Source organism: Diceros bicornis, chromosome 20 (genome assembly GCF_020826845.1).
Source record: "Diceros bicornis minor isolate mBicDic1 chromosome 20, mDicBic1.mat.cur, whole genome shotgun sequence".
Classification (NCBI taxonomy): domain Eukaryota; kingdom Metazoa; phylum Chordata; class Mammalia; order Perissodactyla; family Rhinocerotidae; genus Diceros; species Diceros bicornis.
Window position 1 is genome coordinate 62,213,143 of NC_080759.1, and position 18,981 is coordinate 62,232,123.

General features: G+C 52.5%; 1 protein-coding gene across 2 annotated transcripts in view; it reads right to left on the reverse strand.

The window, feature by feature from the left end:
* The window catches only part of AHRR (aryl hydrocarbon receptor repressor), an 84,866-nt gene that overhangs the window by 43,818 nt on the left and 22,067 nt on the right, over positions 1 to 18,981 (reverse strand). For both annotated transcript variants that reach the window (XM_058564420.1, XM_058564419.1), the window contains exon 4: positions 5,894 to 6,000. In XM_058564420.1, coding sequence (XP_058420403.1) covers positions 5,894 to 6,000 — 107 coding nt within the window. The remainder of the gene's footprint in view (positions 1 to 5,893; positions 6,001 to 18,981) is intronic.

Sequence of the window (18,981 nt, forward strand, 5' to 3'; positions counted from 1 at the left end):
CATTTATAATAGCAACCAAAACATTAAATACTTAGGCATAAATCTAACAATACACACAGGACCTATAAACACTGAGAAAAGTAATAAAAGATCTAACAAGTGGAGAGAGACACTGTGCTCATGAAATGGGAGCGTCAGCACCCTTGGGATGTCGATTCTCCCCAAACTGACCTACCAATTTAACACAATCTCAATCAAAATCCCAGCAGGAATTTTTGTAGATATCAATAAGCTAATTTTAAAACTTATATGGAAAGACAGAAGAGCTAGAATAGTCAAAACAATTTTTAAAAAGAACAACAAAACTGGAATATTCACACTCTGATTTCAGGACTTACTATCAAGCTACAGTAATTAAGACAGTATGGTATTGGTGAAAGGTCAGACAAACAGATCAACGGAGCAAAATAGCAAGTTCGGAAAGAGACTCACAAAAATATGGCCAACTGATTTTTTACCAAAGTGTAAAGGCAATTCTATGGGGAAAGGATAGTCTTTCTAATAAATGATTCTGAAGCAACTGGACATTCATATGCAAAAACAATAAATCTTGACTTATACCTCACCCTTTATACCAAAGTTAACTACAAATGGATTACAGAACTGAATGCAAAAGGTAAAACTATAAACTCCAGAAAAAAACATTTAAAAGAATCTTTGTAACCTTAGGTTAGGTAAAGAGTTTTTAAATGTGACATGAAAATCTTCATCTATTAAAAAATAAATTGATAAATTGGACTTCAACAAAATTAAATACTTCCGCTCTCTTCAAGAGCCTGTCAAGAGAATGAAAAGACAAGCCACAGACTGGGAAAAAATATTTATAATCAAGCACATTGCAGAGGACATGCGTCCAGAATACATAAGGAACTCTAAACTCGATGCAAGAAAGCAAACTGGCAGATTTATTTATATGAGTGAAGTTTACAAGGAGGGCCTGTGGATGGCAGACAGACGCCTGGACAGAGCTCAGCACTATTAGTCACAATGGAAATGCAAATTGAAGGAGGTTCCATGTACACCGATTAAAGTGGCTTTGAACAAAGGTCACGCCACACAATACCAAGGATTCGGAGAAACTGGAACCCTGTTCCTGCTGGTGGGGAGGTGACACGGCACAGCCACTCTGGAAAACAGTGTGACAGCTTCTTATAAAGTCAAGAACACACTCAGCACCAGCAATCACACACGTAGGTCTCACCCAAATAAAACGAAATCTATATTCAGAGAAAAACCTGCATGTGACTGATTATCGCAGCTTTATTCATAAACACCAAATCCTGGAAACACCCTAAACGTCCCTCGGTGGTTAGCCCAGCAAGCACACTGAGGCACATCTGTACTACAGAACGCCAGAAACTGAGCGGCAGCAGCCAGACCCCAAAGGCTACATGCTGCGGGAGTCTGCTCACGGGGCATTCTGAGGACAGACGGAGGACATGGGCGCGGTGGCGGGGGGGGGGGGGGGGGGCGCTGGGGGAGGGGGCCGGGTCTGACTGCAAATGGGCACCACAAGGAAAATCTGGCCGGGGAGGGGGGGGGATTGTTCTGTATCTTGATTACAGCAGTGGTCACACCACACCACCAAAAAACGAGTTTTAGCATGTAGAAATTTAAAAATAAGTGCTAGAAAAAGTATGGTGCAGCCACAGTACACCTGAACTCCAGCCAGGGTCAAGTGGTCAGGGGTGTCCTTCTGGTCCCCAATAGGCCCCTGCGAGCACGCTGCCGTGTCTGCACTAACCACCACATCTTGCAGCCCACCTCAAAGGCAGAAACAAAGCCCAGGGTGCTGCTCTCCCTGTCCATCTGATGTGTGTGCTTCCAGAACCTTCCATTCTGTCCTGCCTCATCCCTCTGCTGGTTTCTTCTCCAGACGGTCGTTTCTCTCTTCTCCCCCAGTCTCCCATCCCCCATGCCTCCTCTGTCACCCCTGTTCCCAGTGCCTGTGCCGAGGAGCGCACTGGGGGGCAGCTTGATCATCTGCCCTGGCTTCTGGGGAGCCAAGGGCCTGCAGCCACTGAACGCGGATGCCAGTCCCACTGAAGCCCCAACGAGCACCCTGGACTGGCCCTGACAGGCCCCCGGACCAGCCCCAATGGGCCCCCTAGACCAGCCCCTGCCTGGGATAAGCACCCTGGACCAGCCCTCAATGGGCCCCCTAGACCAGCCCCTGCCTGGGATAAGCACCCTGGACCAGCCCCCAGTAGGCCCCCTGGATCAGCCCCAGTGGGCACCCTGGACCAGCCCCCAGTGGGCACCCTGGACCAGCCCCTGCCCGGGACAGACACCCTGGACCAGCTCTGACGGTCACAAGTGGGACGTTCAGGGGTTCATTTTTAATCCCTTTCGTGCTGCACTCTGTTATATTCAGACTTTCAGATCTGAAGCCCGCGGGCCCTGGATCAGCCCCCGACGTGCCCCCTGGACCAGCCCTAACAGCTCCAGATCTCGGTTTCTTCATCTTAAGATAACAGACATTAGACCACAGGCACTGTAAAGTCTGTGCAGCTCTAAATGTTTTATGCATTTATGATGCTGTGCCATAAACCTCTCCTTTTTCCCAGTTTATCTTCAAGAGACTGAAGATTGGAAGTGAAAGCTGGGATTTTCTTGTTACCATTGTTTGATTTGCTTATTTTGCTGTTTGGGAATATTTTTAAACTTCAAAAATAGTCTCTAACCCCAAAGGTTGAGAATTGCCACACTGGAAATGCTGTGAAGAACCCTTATCATATAACCCACCCTGATTCCAGTCAAAGGAACCTTCCAGAAACTTCCTGTAGGCCACAGAGAACGTTAAACAAGAAGCAGTGAATGAGGCTTCAGGAACTGCTGGACGGAGTCAGGCGGTGGGGGCTTCACACGGTCTGGCGGGGGAGCCTGGCGGGCAGGTGGGCACCAGGACAGCCCACAGTGCCCAGAGCAGACGGGCAGCAGACCCGACCCCCCAGCCTTGGGATCTCTTCCTCAGAAAGTCCCACCGGAGGGTAGCTCCAAAAACATTCCCACGCTGGGCAGCAGGACGCGGAAACTAGGGCCAATGACCTGGCTGGGCACCGCCCTCCCCTGCTTCCCAGGCCCCGGGAGTCAGGTCTGGTCATCTCCTGGGCTTCAGCCTCAGCCAGGACCGCCACCCTCGTCCTGAGGCCCCCAGGGAAGACCTGGTCCATGAGCAGAAAGGCCCGGGAGGGCGCCCCCATGCAGGGCAGGGCAGCCTCCGAGGTGTGCAACTCTGCAACACCCATCTCCGGGGGGGGACACCCACAGGGGCAGGGGCAGGACACGGTGAAACAGCCCCTGAGCTCTAAATGGAGATGGATCGGGCGCCCTGTGCACATGCTTCCGTATTTACAGCTCGGAACAAGGTTTAAGAAAGCTTTTACGACTAGGATTTTATGATTAAGATGTTGTCATCTTAATTCTGAACATGAACAAGAAAAGAGCAACACCAGTTATCTTTTGCCGAGAATACACTTCAAACCAGCACACGTTTTCCAGCTCCAGTTTTACAAGCACTGACGGAAAAAAGCAATTTTAAAGGAAAAAGAATATATAAGAACTTGCTTCCTAAAGACCTGATAAATGACGAAATGTGGAATCTGGCCTCTGCTCAAAGCACCAGTGTGTCCCAGAGTGCAGTGGTGCCCACGCCCCCTCCAGACGGAGGGACGTGGCACCTGTACCTGCTCTGAGAGTCTGAGACCGGAGCCCCCAACGTCCGTCATGCTGAGGGTTTCCACAGAAATTAAACTCAAACCTGGCGAGTACAAGAATGTACTTCCTCACATATTGTTATTTTTTAAAAAAGGAAATGATTCATAAGCTCATTGATCCTCATGAGAGCACATCAAACCCCTCAGCAGGGGCAGAGGCCTTGGGGGCCATGGGGGTCATAGGGGTCATGTGGGGGTCATAGCGACCCTGTGGGGTCGTGGGGGGTTGTGGGCATCATAGGGACCATGGGGGTTCATGGGGGCCAGGAGGGGTCTGTGCAGGGTCATGAGGGGTTGTGGGGTCTCTGTGGGGACCATCGGGGGTCATGGGGGTCAGGCAGGGTCATGCGGATCCACGGGGGCAGGTGGGAACACAGTACCACCCAACTCTGTTTAGCACCAGCACCCCCAGATCCTATGCTGCAAATGCCTCCCACTCCCCTCAAATCAGTCTCGATGCTTTCCACCTGTCTGTCAATCTGTCCGTCTGTCATCCTTATGGGGCCCCAGTGTGCTCAGCCACCTGCCTGGGTGCTGGAAACGGAGGCTTAGAGGGCTGGACGAAGTGCACAGATGATGAGAAGATGCAGTGTGAACCGAGGGGACATCAGGGCACCAAGAAGTCACGGGGGGAGGGGGACCTGAGAAGATGGAGGCAGGACAGGGTCCTGGGGGGCGGGGGGATCTGGGGAGGGAAGGCCTGGGAAAAGTGGAGGGGGACACAAGGAGGAACAAGTTGGCCAAAGCCACCCCCGCGAGGCCAGGCCACTAGGCCCTGGAGGTCATTACTCCATCCTCTCTTCTTTGTAAGGTTCAAAATCTCTAATAAAAGTTGAAAGTGAAGAAAGGGAGAGGGCCCACACTCTCTGACAGGCTCAGCAGTCCCCCGTTCTCCTCTTCACGGTAAGAGCCAGTGTGGGCTGCATGGAGAGTGAAGACACAGACGGGGACAGATTTCAAGGCCTGAGATGATCAGAGGGCCACGCCGGTTAAACAGCAGAACATCCAAGACTCTGAGCAGACGCACCAGGGAAGCAGCCAAGATGAGCTTAGAGGTAGGACCCTGGACTGAAGTGGGAGGGGCAGCCCCTCCAGAGGGGGCATGGGCGTGCAAGGGGGCTGTGCAGGGGAGACGGTGAGGTAATCGGCGCAAAGGCAGGGAAGGGCCTCTGCAGAGGGCTGGCCACGGTGGGTGGACGGGCCAGCGGCAGCAAGGACCTGGGGATTCCCTTCAGGATCTGCCTCTGACAGGTCTTCAGGCTGCCGTGAGGTGGGTTGGGGTGCAGAGGAATCGCCTACAGAGGCTGCTGCCGGCACTCAGCAGGCGGTGGCTGAACATCACCCAGCACAGAGGGCGCCAACACGCCACCATTTCTGCCCTCAGAAGTGTCAACCTAACAGATGGCCCGAACATGGGGGGCAAGGACATGGGGCCCAGCCTCTCCCGGGACGGCCAGGGGAAGCACAGCTTTAGGGGCACCGTGGCTGCTGGTTACCGGGTGGCTGCTACGGGCTTCCCTCCCTCTGGCCCCCACCCTCTTGTGGACTGACGGCCTGCGTCTTGGCCCCTGGTGGAGGCAGCGCCGCCCTCACTCTGTGGACCAGCAACTTGATCAACCAGAAAGCTCCACCTCACCATCTTATCCTGCTTAAGAGACTGACCCAGGGCTGTCCCCCGTCCCCATGTAACAGGCCCACGTGAGAGATCCAGGGAAGCAGTTCAGAGTCACTGGGGGTGGCAGTTTGTCTCAGGTGCAAAAGCCAACCTGGGCGGGTGACGTCCAGCATGTAACATCAATAAAGCCATGAGCCAGAAAGCCCGCCAGACCCCGGGAAGCTCAATGCACAATTTTCTACCCTTAATTTGAGGAAAAAAAACCTTGCTTAATTTTTTACTAGGTTCTCCCACTGACAAGCAAAACCAGAAAATGCAGAATGAAAAACGACTTTCAGATCTGAAGCCCGTGGGCCTCAAGGTCATTGGCTGGCTCTCTCTGTCCCGACCTGCTGACCTCACCCGGAGCCCCTGCTGCCCCCAACCAGGGCGGCTCTGGCTCCATCCTCCAATGCTTCTTAGCCTGAACTTCTGGGTCATGGTAAACGGTCACAACCTAAGGGCCCTGGGGTGGGGTCTGCACACCCCACACTGGCTGCTCGCAGGGCGAATGGGGGCTCACCTCCAGCAGCAGCCTTCCCTCCAGCACTGCGGACCCTCCGCGCAGACCGCTGTCTCCTGGTGTGGGGGCACTGGCCGCTGACTGCCGCGGGCACTTCTCCTGCAGGGCTGTCAGAGAACAAGGCATGTCAGCACCCTTCCCAGGCCTGGTCACACTTCCCTGTGTCCCCAACTTTCACCCCACGGTTCCTGGCTGCCACCCTCTGTGGGCAAAGCCGAGTTCCACGCTGACCTATGGGCTCCTCACCACCCTGACGGACGCACTGGGGCAGCTCGGCCTCCCAGGGCGAGTGGGGCAGGAGGAGCCCACTTGGCTCCCGAAGCTGCTCTCTGCACCCTCCGCAAACCCCTCAGAACCTGCCAGGCCTCGGGGAACCCCTAGGGGTCCCCACAGCTCCTCTTCTGAGACCCAAGTGCAGGTGGGTCTCCAAACAGAGCGCCGTAGGGCTAAGTCTGACTGCCCTTGGGAGTCCCGCATGCCCTCGTCATGGCTGTCTCTCTCTCCCGGAGCCCACCCCTCAGCTCCCCTCTTCCTGCTCCCACACCCCAAGGGCGCCCATGACTGCCCTGAGTACTCGGCGGAAAGGGAAGGCCTGCTCGCGTGGCCACCTTCCCTTTGACGGGTGGCCCCTGAAGAAGGCGGTTTCCTGGTGCCTCTCCCATCCCCACCCCCCAGTCTGGCCTCAGCTCCTCTTTGGGGTGAAGAGCTCAGATAGACAGACGTGCAGGTCAGACAGACAGACATCGTTCACATCCCTGCTCGCTGGCGCTGGTCGCAGGACCCCCAACTCCACGTGCAGCATCCTCCTCGGCACCCGGGAATCCTGGGAGGACCCCCGGGGGCTGCTGAGAGGATGGGGGAAAACGGGCTTTCAGGGCCTCGCTTGGTGGAGGGCGGGGTGGGGGAGCCCTGCGCAGCTTCCCCTCATTTCTGGGATCTGAGAACTGAAGCTACAGGTGACCTCAGGGTAACTGGGGTCAAAGGGCCATCGCTCGGTGGAGCACTTGCACTTGCTGTGGTCTGGGAGAAGACACAAACTCGGATGTTCTCTGGAACCCAGCAGCCGTACCGAACCCTTCCTCCAGGTTCTCACCAGGTAGTCTGCTTCTGATTGTGGGGAGCTTCGCCCCCACTTCCCCGCAGAGCTGCCCAGACCCGAGGTTGGCCACACACCGACTGTGCCCTCGGCCACGCGAGTGAGCCGGGCAGCACCTGCCCCACAGGGCACGTGTCAGAACACAGTCCCCTGGCCCCCAGGACAGCAGGCCCCTGACGTGCGCTGCAGGTGAGACAGTCTGACCCTCCTCCCGTCAGGCTGGACCTGCTCCTCCTGGGGCCAGGACCACGTCAGGCAGAGACCCTGACCCTCACCCGCACCAGGCCGAACTGCTGGACGAGCAGGCGTCCCCTGCCAGTCAGGGACCGCACAGGGCCCCCTCATTTAAGTCCTCTGGGGCCAGGTGCAGGCGCGCTGACAAAGTGCCCATGGGGGCCAAGGGCTGGATGCAGCAGGTGGCCCTTGGAGAGCCCACAGACGGTGACCACGTGGTGGAACTGCTGTGGCCTTTGCTCTCCAGCTGGCCTCTCCATCCCTCCCTCTCTCAGAAGCCCTTGCTCCACAACCCTCTTCTCCTGCAGCCAATAAGCACTAGACCTCTGTTCACAGCAGTAAGTATAACAAGAAATGAACCCCTTTCCTGGGCCGGAAACCCGGTGTATTCTGGGAAGCATGAGCAGCCACTCCTGGGGTCCCGGGAGAGGTGCAGAGGCCACCCCTCCTAAGGAAACCCTCACCCATCACTGGTTTTCAAGGCAGTGAAACAGCTTTGAGACGTCACAAGTGGGACACTCAGAGGTTTATTTTTAATCCCTTTCACCAGCACTCTGCTATATTCAGAGAGGGGGAAGCTCCAGTGCATCAAGCTCAGGCCACTCCTTCTTCCCCCTCGCAGGAGCCGCAAACAGACCCAGGAGAAGCTGTGGGCGCCCAGCCCCGAGGAACCTTCTGGTCTCAGAATGTCCTGACGGCTAAGGGGAGCTCTGAGAGAGGGTCACACAGGAACCCGTGTTCTCGTAGACTGAGAGGAGGAAAATCGCAGACCTGCCAGCCTCTGCAGAGCCAGTGTCCACCCCTCAGCCCCACAGCGGCATCACAAGGGCCAGGCCAGCTTCCTGCCCACCCGACGATCCCGCCCTGCCGCCATCAGGTGGGAGAGGGCGGAGCCCGAGCAGCGCCTGGGGCGGATTTAGGGCTCAATGAAGGCCACGAAGGGTGCTGGGGGCCAGGGGCAGGTCCCCCATCTCGGTGCACCTGGGGTGGCCTGCCCACCCACCCAGACCACCAAGGCCTCCGGCACAGCAAACTCCATTGCAGGGTCGCCCATCCCCACCCCAACTCAGCCGGCTCCCCGCCCCCAGCGAGGGGAAGGGGAGGTTTGGGGCTGGACTGTGCCCGCCTTCCTGTCCTCTCCCCCTGCAGACCCCGTGGGTGGGGGATGCTAAGCCGACACCTGTGAGGCTGGGGTGGGGGGATCCCCGGGCTGTGTCGTCACCGTGGACGCTGACCCCCCCCCCCCCGTGATGCGCACAGTTCGCTCCCAGAGGCGGGGACCTCGGCCCCTTCAGGGGCAGCGCTAGTGCGGGAGGGTGGGGGTCGCTAGGCACGCCCCGTCCACACTCACTGGAGGCACAAGTGGGGGACACCCCTCCCTCACTTCTCTCCCCTCCCTCGCAGTCTCTGCACCCGGACATCGGCCCCAAAGCATCGTGCCCCCCGCACGTCCCTGCACCTGGACACTGGCCCCCCAGCATCGTGCCCCCCCGTGGGCACCCCCCTTTCTAACTTCTCTCCCCTCCCTCGCAAGTCTCTGCACCTGGACACTGGCCCCCCAGCATCGTGCCCCCCGGTGGGCACCCCCCTTTCTAACTTCTCTCCCCTCCCTCGCAAGTCTCTGCACCCGGACACTGGCCCCCAGCATCGTGCCCCACCGCGGGCACCCCTGTTTCTAACTTGTCTCCCCTTCCCCGTAGGTCCCTGCACCCGGACACCAGCCCCCCAGCATCGCGTGCCCCCATACCCCCACTTCCCTCCTCCGCAGCCGCATTCCGGCGGGCACGCCCGGCGGGGCTCCTGTCACGCGATGAGGCCTCAGCCGCAATGACAGCCGCCTGGACCCCAGCCAGGGCCTCGCGTGCGAGCAGGGCAGCCGGCGCGCCCCACCCCCAGGCCTGCGGCAAGACAGGGAAACCAAATGCTCTGGGAGACCGTCCTGCAGGACTGAGCAGCGGGTGGGGGTGGCTCTGCGGAAAATCTGTCTGCGCTGACAGCGCTGCCCCCTCACTTCCCAGGTCCCCCAATTCAGCGGACACAGGATGCTGAAATGGGGTGCAAACTCCAGTGGGGGTGGGGGGCAAAGCTGGGATCTGGGGGCTTGCCGGGTCATCCCTCTTACCTGTGGGCGAAGGTGATGACACAGCCACAGGCCATGGGGGCAGCCTCGCCAGGTAAGCAGAGGCGCCCCTAGGTCCCCCCCCAGCAACTCCAGCCTCAGCTCTGCCCAGTCACTGGGTCTGTTATTTCATCTCAGGGTTTCCTCCTGGGTCACCTCCTCTCTTCTCCCTGGACTGCCACTGTCTCACCTGAAGGTCTGACCTGGGAAGGAGCCCTGCCCCCGAGGGGGGAGCGGGAGGGGCCCCTGCAGACAGACCCCAGCCCAACCGTGCCCACCTCTCCATGCCAGGTCTCCCCTGTGACACGGACAAGCACACCTCGCGGTTCCTGGTGCCCCCTCATCCGCACCTGATTTTTCCTGGTAACAGGTCAGGGAGAAAGGTTGGCAGGGAGCAGGTGCTGGGGTATCCTTTCAGGGAGCTGGTGAAAGTGTGAAGAGAGAGCTGCTGTGGTCCCCCAAGGCCAGGCTTGGTGAGGAGGTGGCGAGGAGGTACGTTCCAGGGACAAGAGGTGCCCCAAGGCCCAGGTGGGGATCGAGAGGCCTGTCCACGTCCAAGAGCCCCGGGCCCCTCATGAGCCACTGGCCCTGCCCCGTCCACAGAAAAGAGGCCAAGCCACGTCCCATCCGCCCCACCCAGGTCCTCCGTCACCCCAGCCTGGCCTCTGAGGGCCAGCAAGAGATGGGGGGGCCTCCAAGAGCCCTGGTCCCATGGAAGTTGTCCTCACCCTGGGCAGAGCCTGGGCTGGCATGCGGCATCTGGTCCATTAGACAGCTCAGGGCCACAAGGCAGGAAGAAGAGGCCAGGGCCGCCCACTCCCAGAAATGAACGGGACCCCCCCGGCTCAAGGGGCTCAGCCTGACTCCTCACAGAAGCCTGGACTGGCCTCTGTCCTTACAGCTCCCTCCCCTACTGTGTCGCCCAACAACCCTCAGAACTTCAGCCACACTTGAGATTCTCACTGCCCAGTCCAAGCTCTCCACCAACTGTCTTCAGAATAACCAGGACCAACCTTTCTCCCACTTCATGATTTCTTGTATCCCTGAAAAGGTTCGTCTGGAACAGAGGGAATTTGAAGAATTATCATGGAGACAGTGGACATCCCTGTGAAGATGCTACACACACAGCCATGCAGGTCTGGCCAATGAGAGGTGCCAAGTGTTCCTAGTGGAGGAGAAACTTGAAGACTCCCCCATCTCTGCCTCTGGGTGGTGCCGTGATGCCCAGAAGGTGGCACCCACTTTGCTCCTAGCTCAGGTGAAGCCAACTCTTGGGCAGTCAGGACAGGTGAGCCCAGGATGGGGGATGCACTGAACGTGGGATGCAGGGGGCTCTCCCGACACCCACTCTCTCCATGATGACCGAGCATGTTTGTGGGTGCCATGCAGTGCAGTACAGCTGGACCAAGGGGAGCAAATGACCAGGGCCTGGCAAGGAGGACGGTTGGGCACTACAGGGAAGAGAGAGAGGGGGTCCAGGGGATGGAGAGAGGGCAGGTGCTCCAGGGGAGGGAGGAATGGAGGGGGGATAGAAGGAGGGATGGAGGGATGGAAGGAGGGTGCTCCAGGGGAGGGAGGGATGGAAGGGGAGATGGAGGGGGGGATGGAGGGAGGGATGGAGGGATGGAAGGAGGGTGCTCCAGGGGAGGGAGGGATGGAAGGGGAGATGGAGGGGGGGATGGAGGGAGGGATGGAGGGATGGAAGGAGGGTGCTCCAGGGGAGGGAGGGATGGAAGGGGAGATGGAGGGGGGGATGGAGGGAGGGATGGAGGGATGGAAGGAGGGTGCTCCAGGGGAGGGAGGGATGGAGGGAGGGACGGAGGAGGGTGGGGAGCTGCACGGGAGGGCCCAGTGCTCCACCTCTGACCCCTGCTCCCCATCCCAACTGTGTCTACAAAGACCACTGCAATTTTGACACCACATTAGTGGAGTTTCACCTCACAGTTTTCAGACATTCAAACTATCTCTCCCTTCACTTTTAAAGAACTGAAAGACAAACTCCTTGTTTTGCCTTTGGAAGATGACCATGAAATATACATATCCATATCCTGGCCTGGAGGAGACTCCCAGAGGGGCAGCATGGGGGCACGGGCGAGGTAGGGGGCAAGCCGGAGGCCTCCCCATCCCCAGCCTTCTGTCCTCCTGGCCATGCCCCCTCTGCCCCCACAACCGGGCAGCCCCACCACCACCCTACCCTCCCCAGGCAGTGCCCCCTCCTGTGAATCACAAGGATGATTACACAATGACACACAGGGGCCCCCACAGTGGGCTCACCACAGGTGGGCATTTACATCTCTTAATCCCTACATTAGCCAGCCAGGTGGGCCCAACAGGTAAGACCAGAGGCAGGGAGGGGTGGGTGGAGGGGGAGTAACCAGCAGGGTGTGTGTGAACACTGTGCATGTGTGAGGCTGTGTGTGTGTTTGTGAGGGTGTGTGTGAACGTTGTGTGAGAGGGTGTGTGTGAATGCTGTGTGTGTGAGGGTGTGTGTGAACACTGGGTGTGTGAGGGTGTGTGTGAACACTGTGAGGGTGTGTGTGAATGCTTTGTGTGAGAGGATGTGTGCTAATATTGTGTGTGTGAGGGTGTGTGTGACACTGGGTGTGTGTGTGTGAACACTGGGTGTGAACATTGTGTGTGAGGGTGTGTGTGAACACTGGGGGTATGTGTGTGAACACTGAGTGTGTGAGGGTGTGTGTGAATGCTGTATGTGAGGGTGTGTGTGAACATTGTATGTGAGGGTTTGTGTGAACGCTGTGTGTGAGGGTGTGTGCTAACATTGTGTGAGGGTGTGTGTGAACATTGTGTGTGAACACTGTGTGCGTGTGTGAACATTGGGTGTGTGAGGGTGTGTGTGAACACTGTGTGTTGGGGTTAAGACAATGAATGGGAGAAACTGACTACTTTGTGCAGGATGCTTTTCACACACGGTTCGGGCGTATTTAACAGCATGAGAAAGTGCATATGACACGCACGTGGGGGGAGGAGAGGGTCCCGGCAGGTGGGTACTGGGGTAGGTGTGCATCCTTCCAAAACCTACAGTGACAGAGATGAAGAGAAGGGATTCAAACTGCCGTTCAAAGCCCCAAGTTCCCTTGGGCAAGAAAAACCATCAGGGGTGTAAATAAACACGCTCATTTCAAGCAATCACGGTATTTAGAAAATGAGAGCACGTTCCAAGATGAATATTGCATCAAATTGCTGATTTCTACAGAAAGAATTTCCACATTTTCCCAAATGCACCCGGCGAGCTTTGGAGATTTCACACTTCAGTACTACTCAAAAGCAGCCACGAAAACTGAACTTCCTGAGAGCCCGTGATGATGTGGAAGCGGCGGCTGCGTGACATTTCTCTGGTCAAGAGAGTTTCCAAACACTTTCCCAGTTCACTGAGCCTGGGAGCCCATGGAGGGCTCTGCAGTAACTCAGGTCATACGTCCTGCAGAGGAAATGCACCCTTTCCTTTAATCCCCACGTTACCCCGCAAGATGCAACCAGAAAGAGCGCTTTGGGAAGAAAAAGGAATACCATTTACACGCGTTGCAGATCCATATTCTCTTCGTGATGTGAAACATCTGGAACAAGCCAACTATTTGGCATTTTTGTCAAGTTTCAGTACATCAGAAAGAAAGTACACCAGGCCAAGCTGAGGGTTCAAGAAACACTGTGTAAAGCAAAACACCCCCCACAAAGTGTGCCAGAGCTTTTAAAAAATCAAATATTTATTCAATTAGTAACTGCTCGGTGCGCAGGTGTAAAGATACACTTGCTCAAGCCACCACGCAGGACCCATTACACTGGCAGCACCGAGGGTCCAGGAACCCCGATCTTCGAGTTAAGACAGGACAGGGCCTCGTCAGGGACACACCAGACCATCCTCAGTAGCAGCTCCGGCTGACGAGTGTCCCAGTGCCGTCCACCTACAGGCCCAGCGGCCTGTGCTTTGCAGGAGTGCCTGCTCAGCTGTCAGAAAACACCTGATCCATGTATAAAAAATGAATTTATAAGTAAATTAATAAAGAAGCCTCCAGTTACACAACCTTGAATTTGCAAATAACCCTGTCTTGGAGTTGCCTGTCAGTCATCGTTGCCTTCGATTTCCTCACACAAATCACTCACAAGTCACTGTCGTGCCTAATTCATGGGCGACAGATACAGACTGAACTGAGTAAAAAGTAGTGCGTGAAAGGTCTCATGCTCTCTGCTGTCCAGGTGCACGGGGCCTCCTAAAGGATGTGATCATTCATTTGCTTCTGCAGTCATTCATTTCTTCAGCATCTACATTGCCAATCCCTGTCCTGGGCTGTCCACAGAGAAGGAGATGGACACGACTGCAGGACACACAGCTAAGTGCTAAGGAGAAAAAGAGCGGGCGGGGAGGCTCTGTCAGGGCTGGGCCGGTGGTGATGCTGAAAGTGTGCTGGGGAAGAAGGCCCGCGTGCGAGGGGAGACCGAGGAAAGGCCAGCAGATGCTACATCCCAGTCCCCACGGCCACGGCTGCCCACTCGCCTGCGGCCCACCTGCCTACCCACAGTGAGGAAAGCGCTGGCTGTTCTTACACTTCTCTTCATACAAGGCCTGGATGGCCGAAAACGCCAAGCGCTCCTAGAAGGTTCACGCGTGACGCACCTCACAAACCCTTACACGCATCCACGCTCCCCAACACTGCAGGACTGCGTCCTGCGCTGCCACCACCCTCCCCCATCCTCCCCACTCCTGGCTCCCCTGGGGACATGCTCTGCCCACCAGCCCTCGGGAGCTGCCACGATTCACACTGCAGAGCAACTTTTCAGGTTTGCAGTTTTCTTTGTTCCTCTTCTGTTCATTTGTTCCTGTTTTACTCTGAGACAGTGTCAGGCTTACAGAAAAGTTATAAGAATAGACAAAGCACCCCAAAAACCCTCTGCCCAGAGACTCCACTCAAGTTCCCCCCAGTCCCACTAGCATCCTCTGAGCCAGGGGTCTGGTCCTGGGTCCCACGTGCCCCCACTGCTCTGCTCCCCTTCCAATGGAAAGGCCAAAGCTCCTTGGTCTCTCCTCGACTTTCATGACCTTGACTTTGCAGGTTACAGTGAGTCACTCTGCAGACTGCCAGCAGTCTGGGTTTGTCTGCTGCTCCCTCGTGATCAGATCAAGTTGTTCATCTTCGCCGGAACGTCACAACAGTGACCGTGCGTTCTTCTCACGCATCCTATGCGAGGCACACAGTATAAGTTTATTCCATTATTGTGAGGTCAAATCTGATCACTTAGGACGGCGGGTGCTGGGTCTCTCCACTCTAAGTTTTTTCCCTTTGTAATCAGTATGTATTTTGTTGAGAGAGAGTTCAAGACTACAAAACCCCCATTTCTCACCCCACTTTCATCCATGATTTTAGCAACCATTGATGTTTCTTGCCTGAATTATTACTACCGTAGTTATTGGCTGGTGATTTTATATGCCGCTCTTCTATCTACCATCATCCATCAATAATGCTCTCTCCTGTCTGTATTAGCAGTCTATCGTAAGGAAGAACTTTCTCTTGTTATGTACTTATTCGTTCATTCATTTACATCAGTGTAGACTTATGGAATCCTGTTTTATCCACTGGGTTATAATCCATTACTATCCGTACTCACTGTAATGCTGAGAGTGTCCCAGACCTGGCCAGTGGGAGCCCCTTCAGGATGGCTCTGTGTCCTACGACATGTCCCCATTGCTCTCTGAGCACTGCCTTGCTTTCTGCTCTGAATGTTCTGAGCTTATCCTGTACTTTTCCTGCTTCAGCTCTGGAAGGTGGCCAAAAAGCCCCGGTTCCTTTTAATGGTGAACAGTGTCCAGAAACCAAGATCTGAACATAAGTCGTGCTCACTGCTGCTGTGCTGCCCTTGCTCCTGGACCCCGCCCGTGGATGCTAGGCAACACACACACGCTTATTCACATGTGCATGCATAAGGCGAGTTCACACCACTGCCTCCAATTCCAATTCAACACCACAGGATTCAGCACAGAGTGGAATGATTTTTCCTTTAATATTTGATAGAAATTTATTTAAAACTATCTGGGCCTCGATTTTCTCTGTGGGAAAATGTTTAACTACTGATTCAACTTCCTTAATGGTCATATGACTATGCAGGCTTTCTATTTCTTCTTGAGACAGTTTTAATAAGCTATATTTCTAGGAACTTATTCATTTATGTTTTCAAAGTTACTGACATCAATTTGTTCATAATAGCCTCAAATTATCTTTTAAATATCTGCAGCATCTATAATTGTGTTCCTTTTATATTCCTAATACTGTTTACTCTTTTTTCCTTGATCAGTCTCACCAGATCTTTGTAAATTTTATCATTTTAAAGGAACTGTAGTGTCTGTTTCTTTTCTATTTCACCAACATCTTCCACTTTATTATTTCTCTCCTTTGACTCTCTTCTTGTTTATTTTGCTTTTCTTTATTAAAACTGCTAAACTGAATGCTTATTTCATTAATTTTCAGCCTTTCTTCTTTTATAAATAAACACTTAAGGTTATTTATTTCTAAGTACTCTGTTAGCTGCATCCCACGCATTTTGATTTGTAAATATTTTCAAAATTCCATCATGTTTTCTTCTTTGATCTATGAGTTACTTACAAGTGTGTTTATTTCCAAATATAAGGGCTTCAAGTCATCTTTTTATTACTGATTTCCAGCTTAATTGCACTGATGTCTTACCATGTACTCTTCATGATTTTGTCTTTTGAAATTTATTAAGACTTGCTTTATTAACCAATATGTTTTCAATATATTTACAAGTTCCATGTGGGCTTGAAAAGATGTGAATTCTGTAGTTTCAGAGTATATTTTTTTGTGTATGTCCATTACATTAACCCTTCTTTTTGCATTGTATATATTTCCTATAATCTTTACTGATTCTTATTTACTTGATCCATTAAATATTGATAGGCCTATTTAAAATCTTTCTCTCTGATGATGAATTCATGTAATTTTTCTTATAGTTCTGACAATATTTGTTTTATATTTTTGAGGTTATATTATTAGAAGCACACAAATTTAAACTTATTTTATCTGTTTGATGAAATGAATTTTTTAATCTTCACGTAGTGACACTAACATGATCTCCAGTAATGTTTTTTATCTTAAAATCAATTTTTTTTGTGTGTGAGGAAGATCAGCCCTGAGCTAACATCCGTGCTAATCCTCCTCATTTTTGCTGACAAAGACCGGCTCTGAGCTAACATTGATTGTCCATCCTCCTCCTTTTTTCTCCCTTTTCCTCCCCAAAGCCCCAGGGGATAGTTGTATGTCATAGCTGCACATCCTTCTAGTTGCTGTATGTGGGACGCGGCCTCAGCGTGGCTCAACAAGAGGTGCGTTGGTGCGCACCCGGGATCCGAACCCCGGCCGCCAGGAGCGGAGCACTCGCACTCAACCACTAAGCCACGGGGCCAGCCCCTTAAAATCAATTTTTTGACATTAATATAGCGTCATCAGATTTTTTCGGTTAGTGTTTTCCAATGTATCTTTTCCCATCCTTTCACTTTCCGCCTTTCTGTGCCTTTTGTGAACAGATACAGCAATCCCCTCTAACGACCCTTACCTCTCAGTTGCGTGATTAGTCCATTTACATTTACTGTAATTAATAACATATTTGGAATTTTGTGCTTTCTGTTTGTTCCATCTTTTTCATGTTTCTTTTTTCTCCTTTCTTGTCTTTTTCCTTTAGATTGATTACATTTTCTCATTCCACTTTTTTCTCTCCACTAGTTTGAAAGTTAAATCCCATTTCTCTTGTCTTGATGATTATCCTGCAAATTTTTTTTTCATTCTTTTATTTTTATTTTTTTATTTTATTGAGGTCATAATAGTTTATAACATTGTGAAATTTCAGTTGTACATTATTATTTGTCAGTCACCATACAAACATGCCCCTTTACCCCTTTCGCCCACTCCCCAAGCCCCTTCCCCTCTGGGAACCACTAATCTGTTCCCTTCGTCCACGTGTTTGTTTATCTTCCACATATGAGTGAAATCATATGGTGTTTGTCTTTCTCTGTCTGGCTTATTTCTCTTACCATAATATCCTCAAGGTCCATCCATGTTGTTGCAAATGGGACAATTTTGTCTTTCTTTGTGGCTGAGTAGTATTCCATTGTATATATATATACCACATCTTCTTTATCCATTCATCAGTCAATGGGTACTTGGGTTGCTTCCACATCTTGCTTATTGTGAATAATGCTGCAATGAATACAGGGGTGCATGAGTCTCTTTGAATTATTGATTTCAAGTTCTTTGGATAAATCCCAGTAGTGGGATAGCTGGGCTGTATGGTATTTTTATTTTTAATTTTTTGAGAAATCTCCATACTGTTTTCCATAGTGGCTGCACCAGTTTGCATTCCCACCAGCAGTGTATGAGGGCTCTCTTTTCTCCACATCCTCTCCAACATTTGTTGTTTTTTTGTATTGGTGATAATAGCCATTCTAATGGGTGTAAGGTGATATTTCAGTGTAGTCTTGATGTGCATTTCCCTGATGATTAGTGATGCTGAACATCTTTTCATGTGCCTGTTGGCCATCTGTATATCTTCCTTGAAAAATGTCTGTTCATATTCTCTACCCATTTTTTCATTGGGTTGTTTGTTTTTTTTGTTGTTGAGTCGTGTGAGTTCTTTATATATTTTGGAAATTAACCTCTTGTCGGATATATGATTTGCAAATATTTTTTCTCAGTTGGTGGGTTGTCTTTTTGTTTTGTTCATGGTTTCCTTTGCCTTGCAGAAGCTCTTTAGTCTGATGAAGTTCCACTTGTTTATTTTTTCTTTTGTTTCCCTTGCTATCCTGGAAATTTTATTATGAATTAGCTAATAAACCTCCAAAGGTAATTAACACAAGAACCACTGAACTCTTTAACTTGAATCTCCCTCTCCAAATTTATATGCCGTTGTGGCAAGGAATTTATTTCTCTTTTGTTCTTACAATGCATCACTATTACCGATCACCAACGTCTGCTTCGAGTCGCCCACCCAGCCACCAGCTTCTTGTCCTTCACCCCTTCTGGCGTCTCATATCCCACCTGGATCCCTTCCTTCCGCATGAAGGACACTGTCCAAAATTTCCTTTAACAAAGTTCTCTTTGGGTTCTCAGCTTCACTTAGTTCTTGGTCTCTGAGTATTCTTTAATTTCCTGCTGGCTCATTGATATATTTTAGAAGGTTTCAAATACTTTATCTTGTATTTTCAGCTACTACCAGCAGGAGGACAGACTGGTTATTCATCTGCTGTGTTGCTGGAAATGGAAGAGACTATACGGGTGACAGCACGCCTTCCCCACTAGACTCTAAATTCCAGCAGGACGGGGACCATGGCGGCTCCTCCGTTTACTTGCATTATAACAGGTTGTTAATGGGGAACTCTTTCAGTTTGAATTTTGACCGAGGCCCAAAGACAACAAGTGCCAACTACACCTGAGTCCCAAAGTGAGATTTCAGGTGACCTAGGCAGGGTTGCAAAGGAGATGTCTGATGAGAGAGCTCAAGATGGGAGGAGGGTTTCCTTGGAGGGGCTGTGCAGTGAGTCCCACGCCCCCACCTGCACTAGGAGAAGGGTGAGGGGCTGTGCAGTGAGTCCCACGCCCCCACCTGCACTAGGAGAGGGCT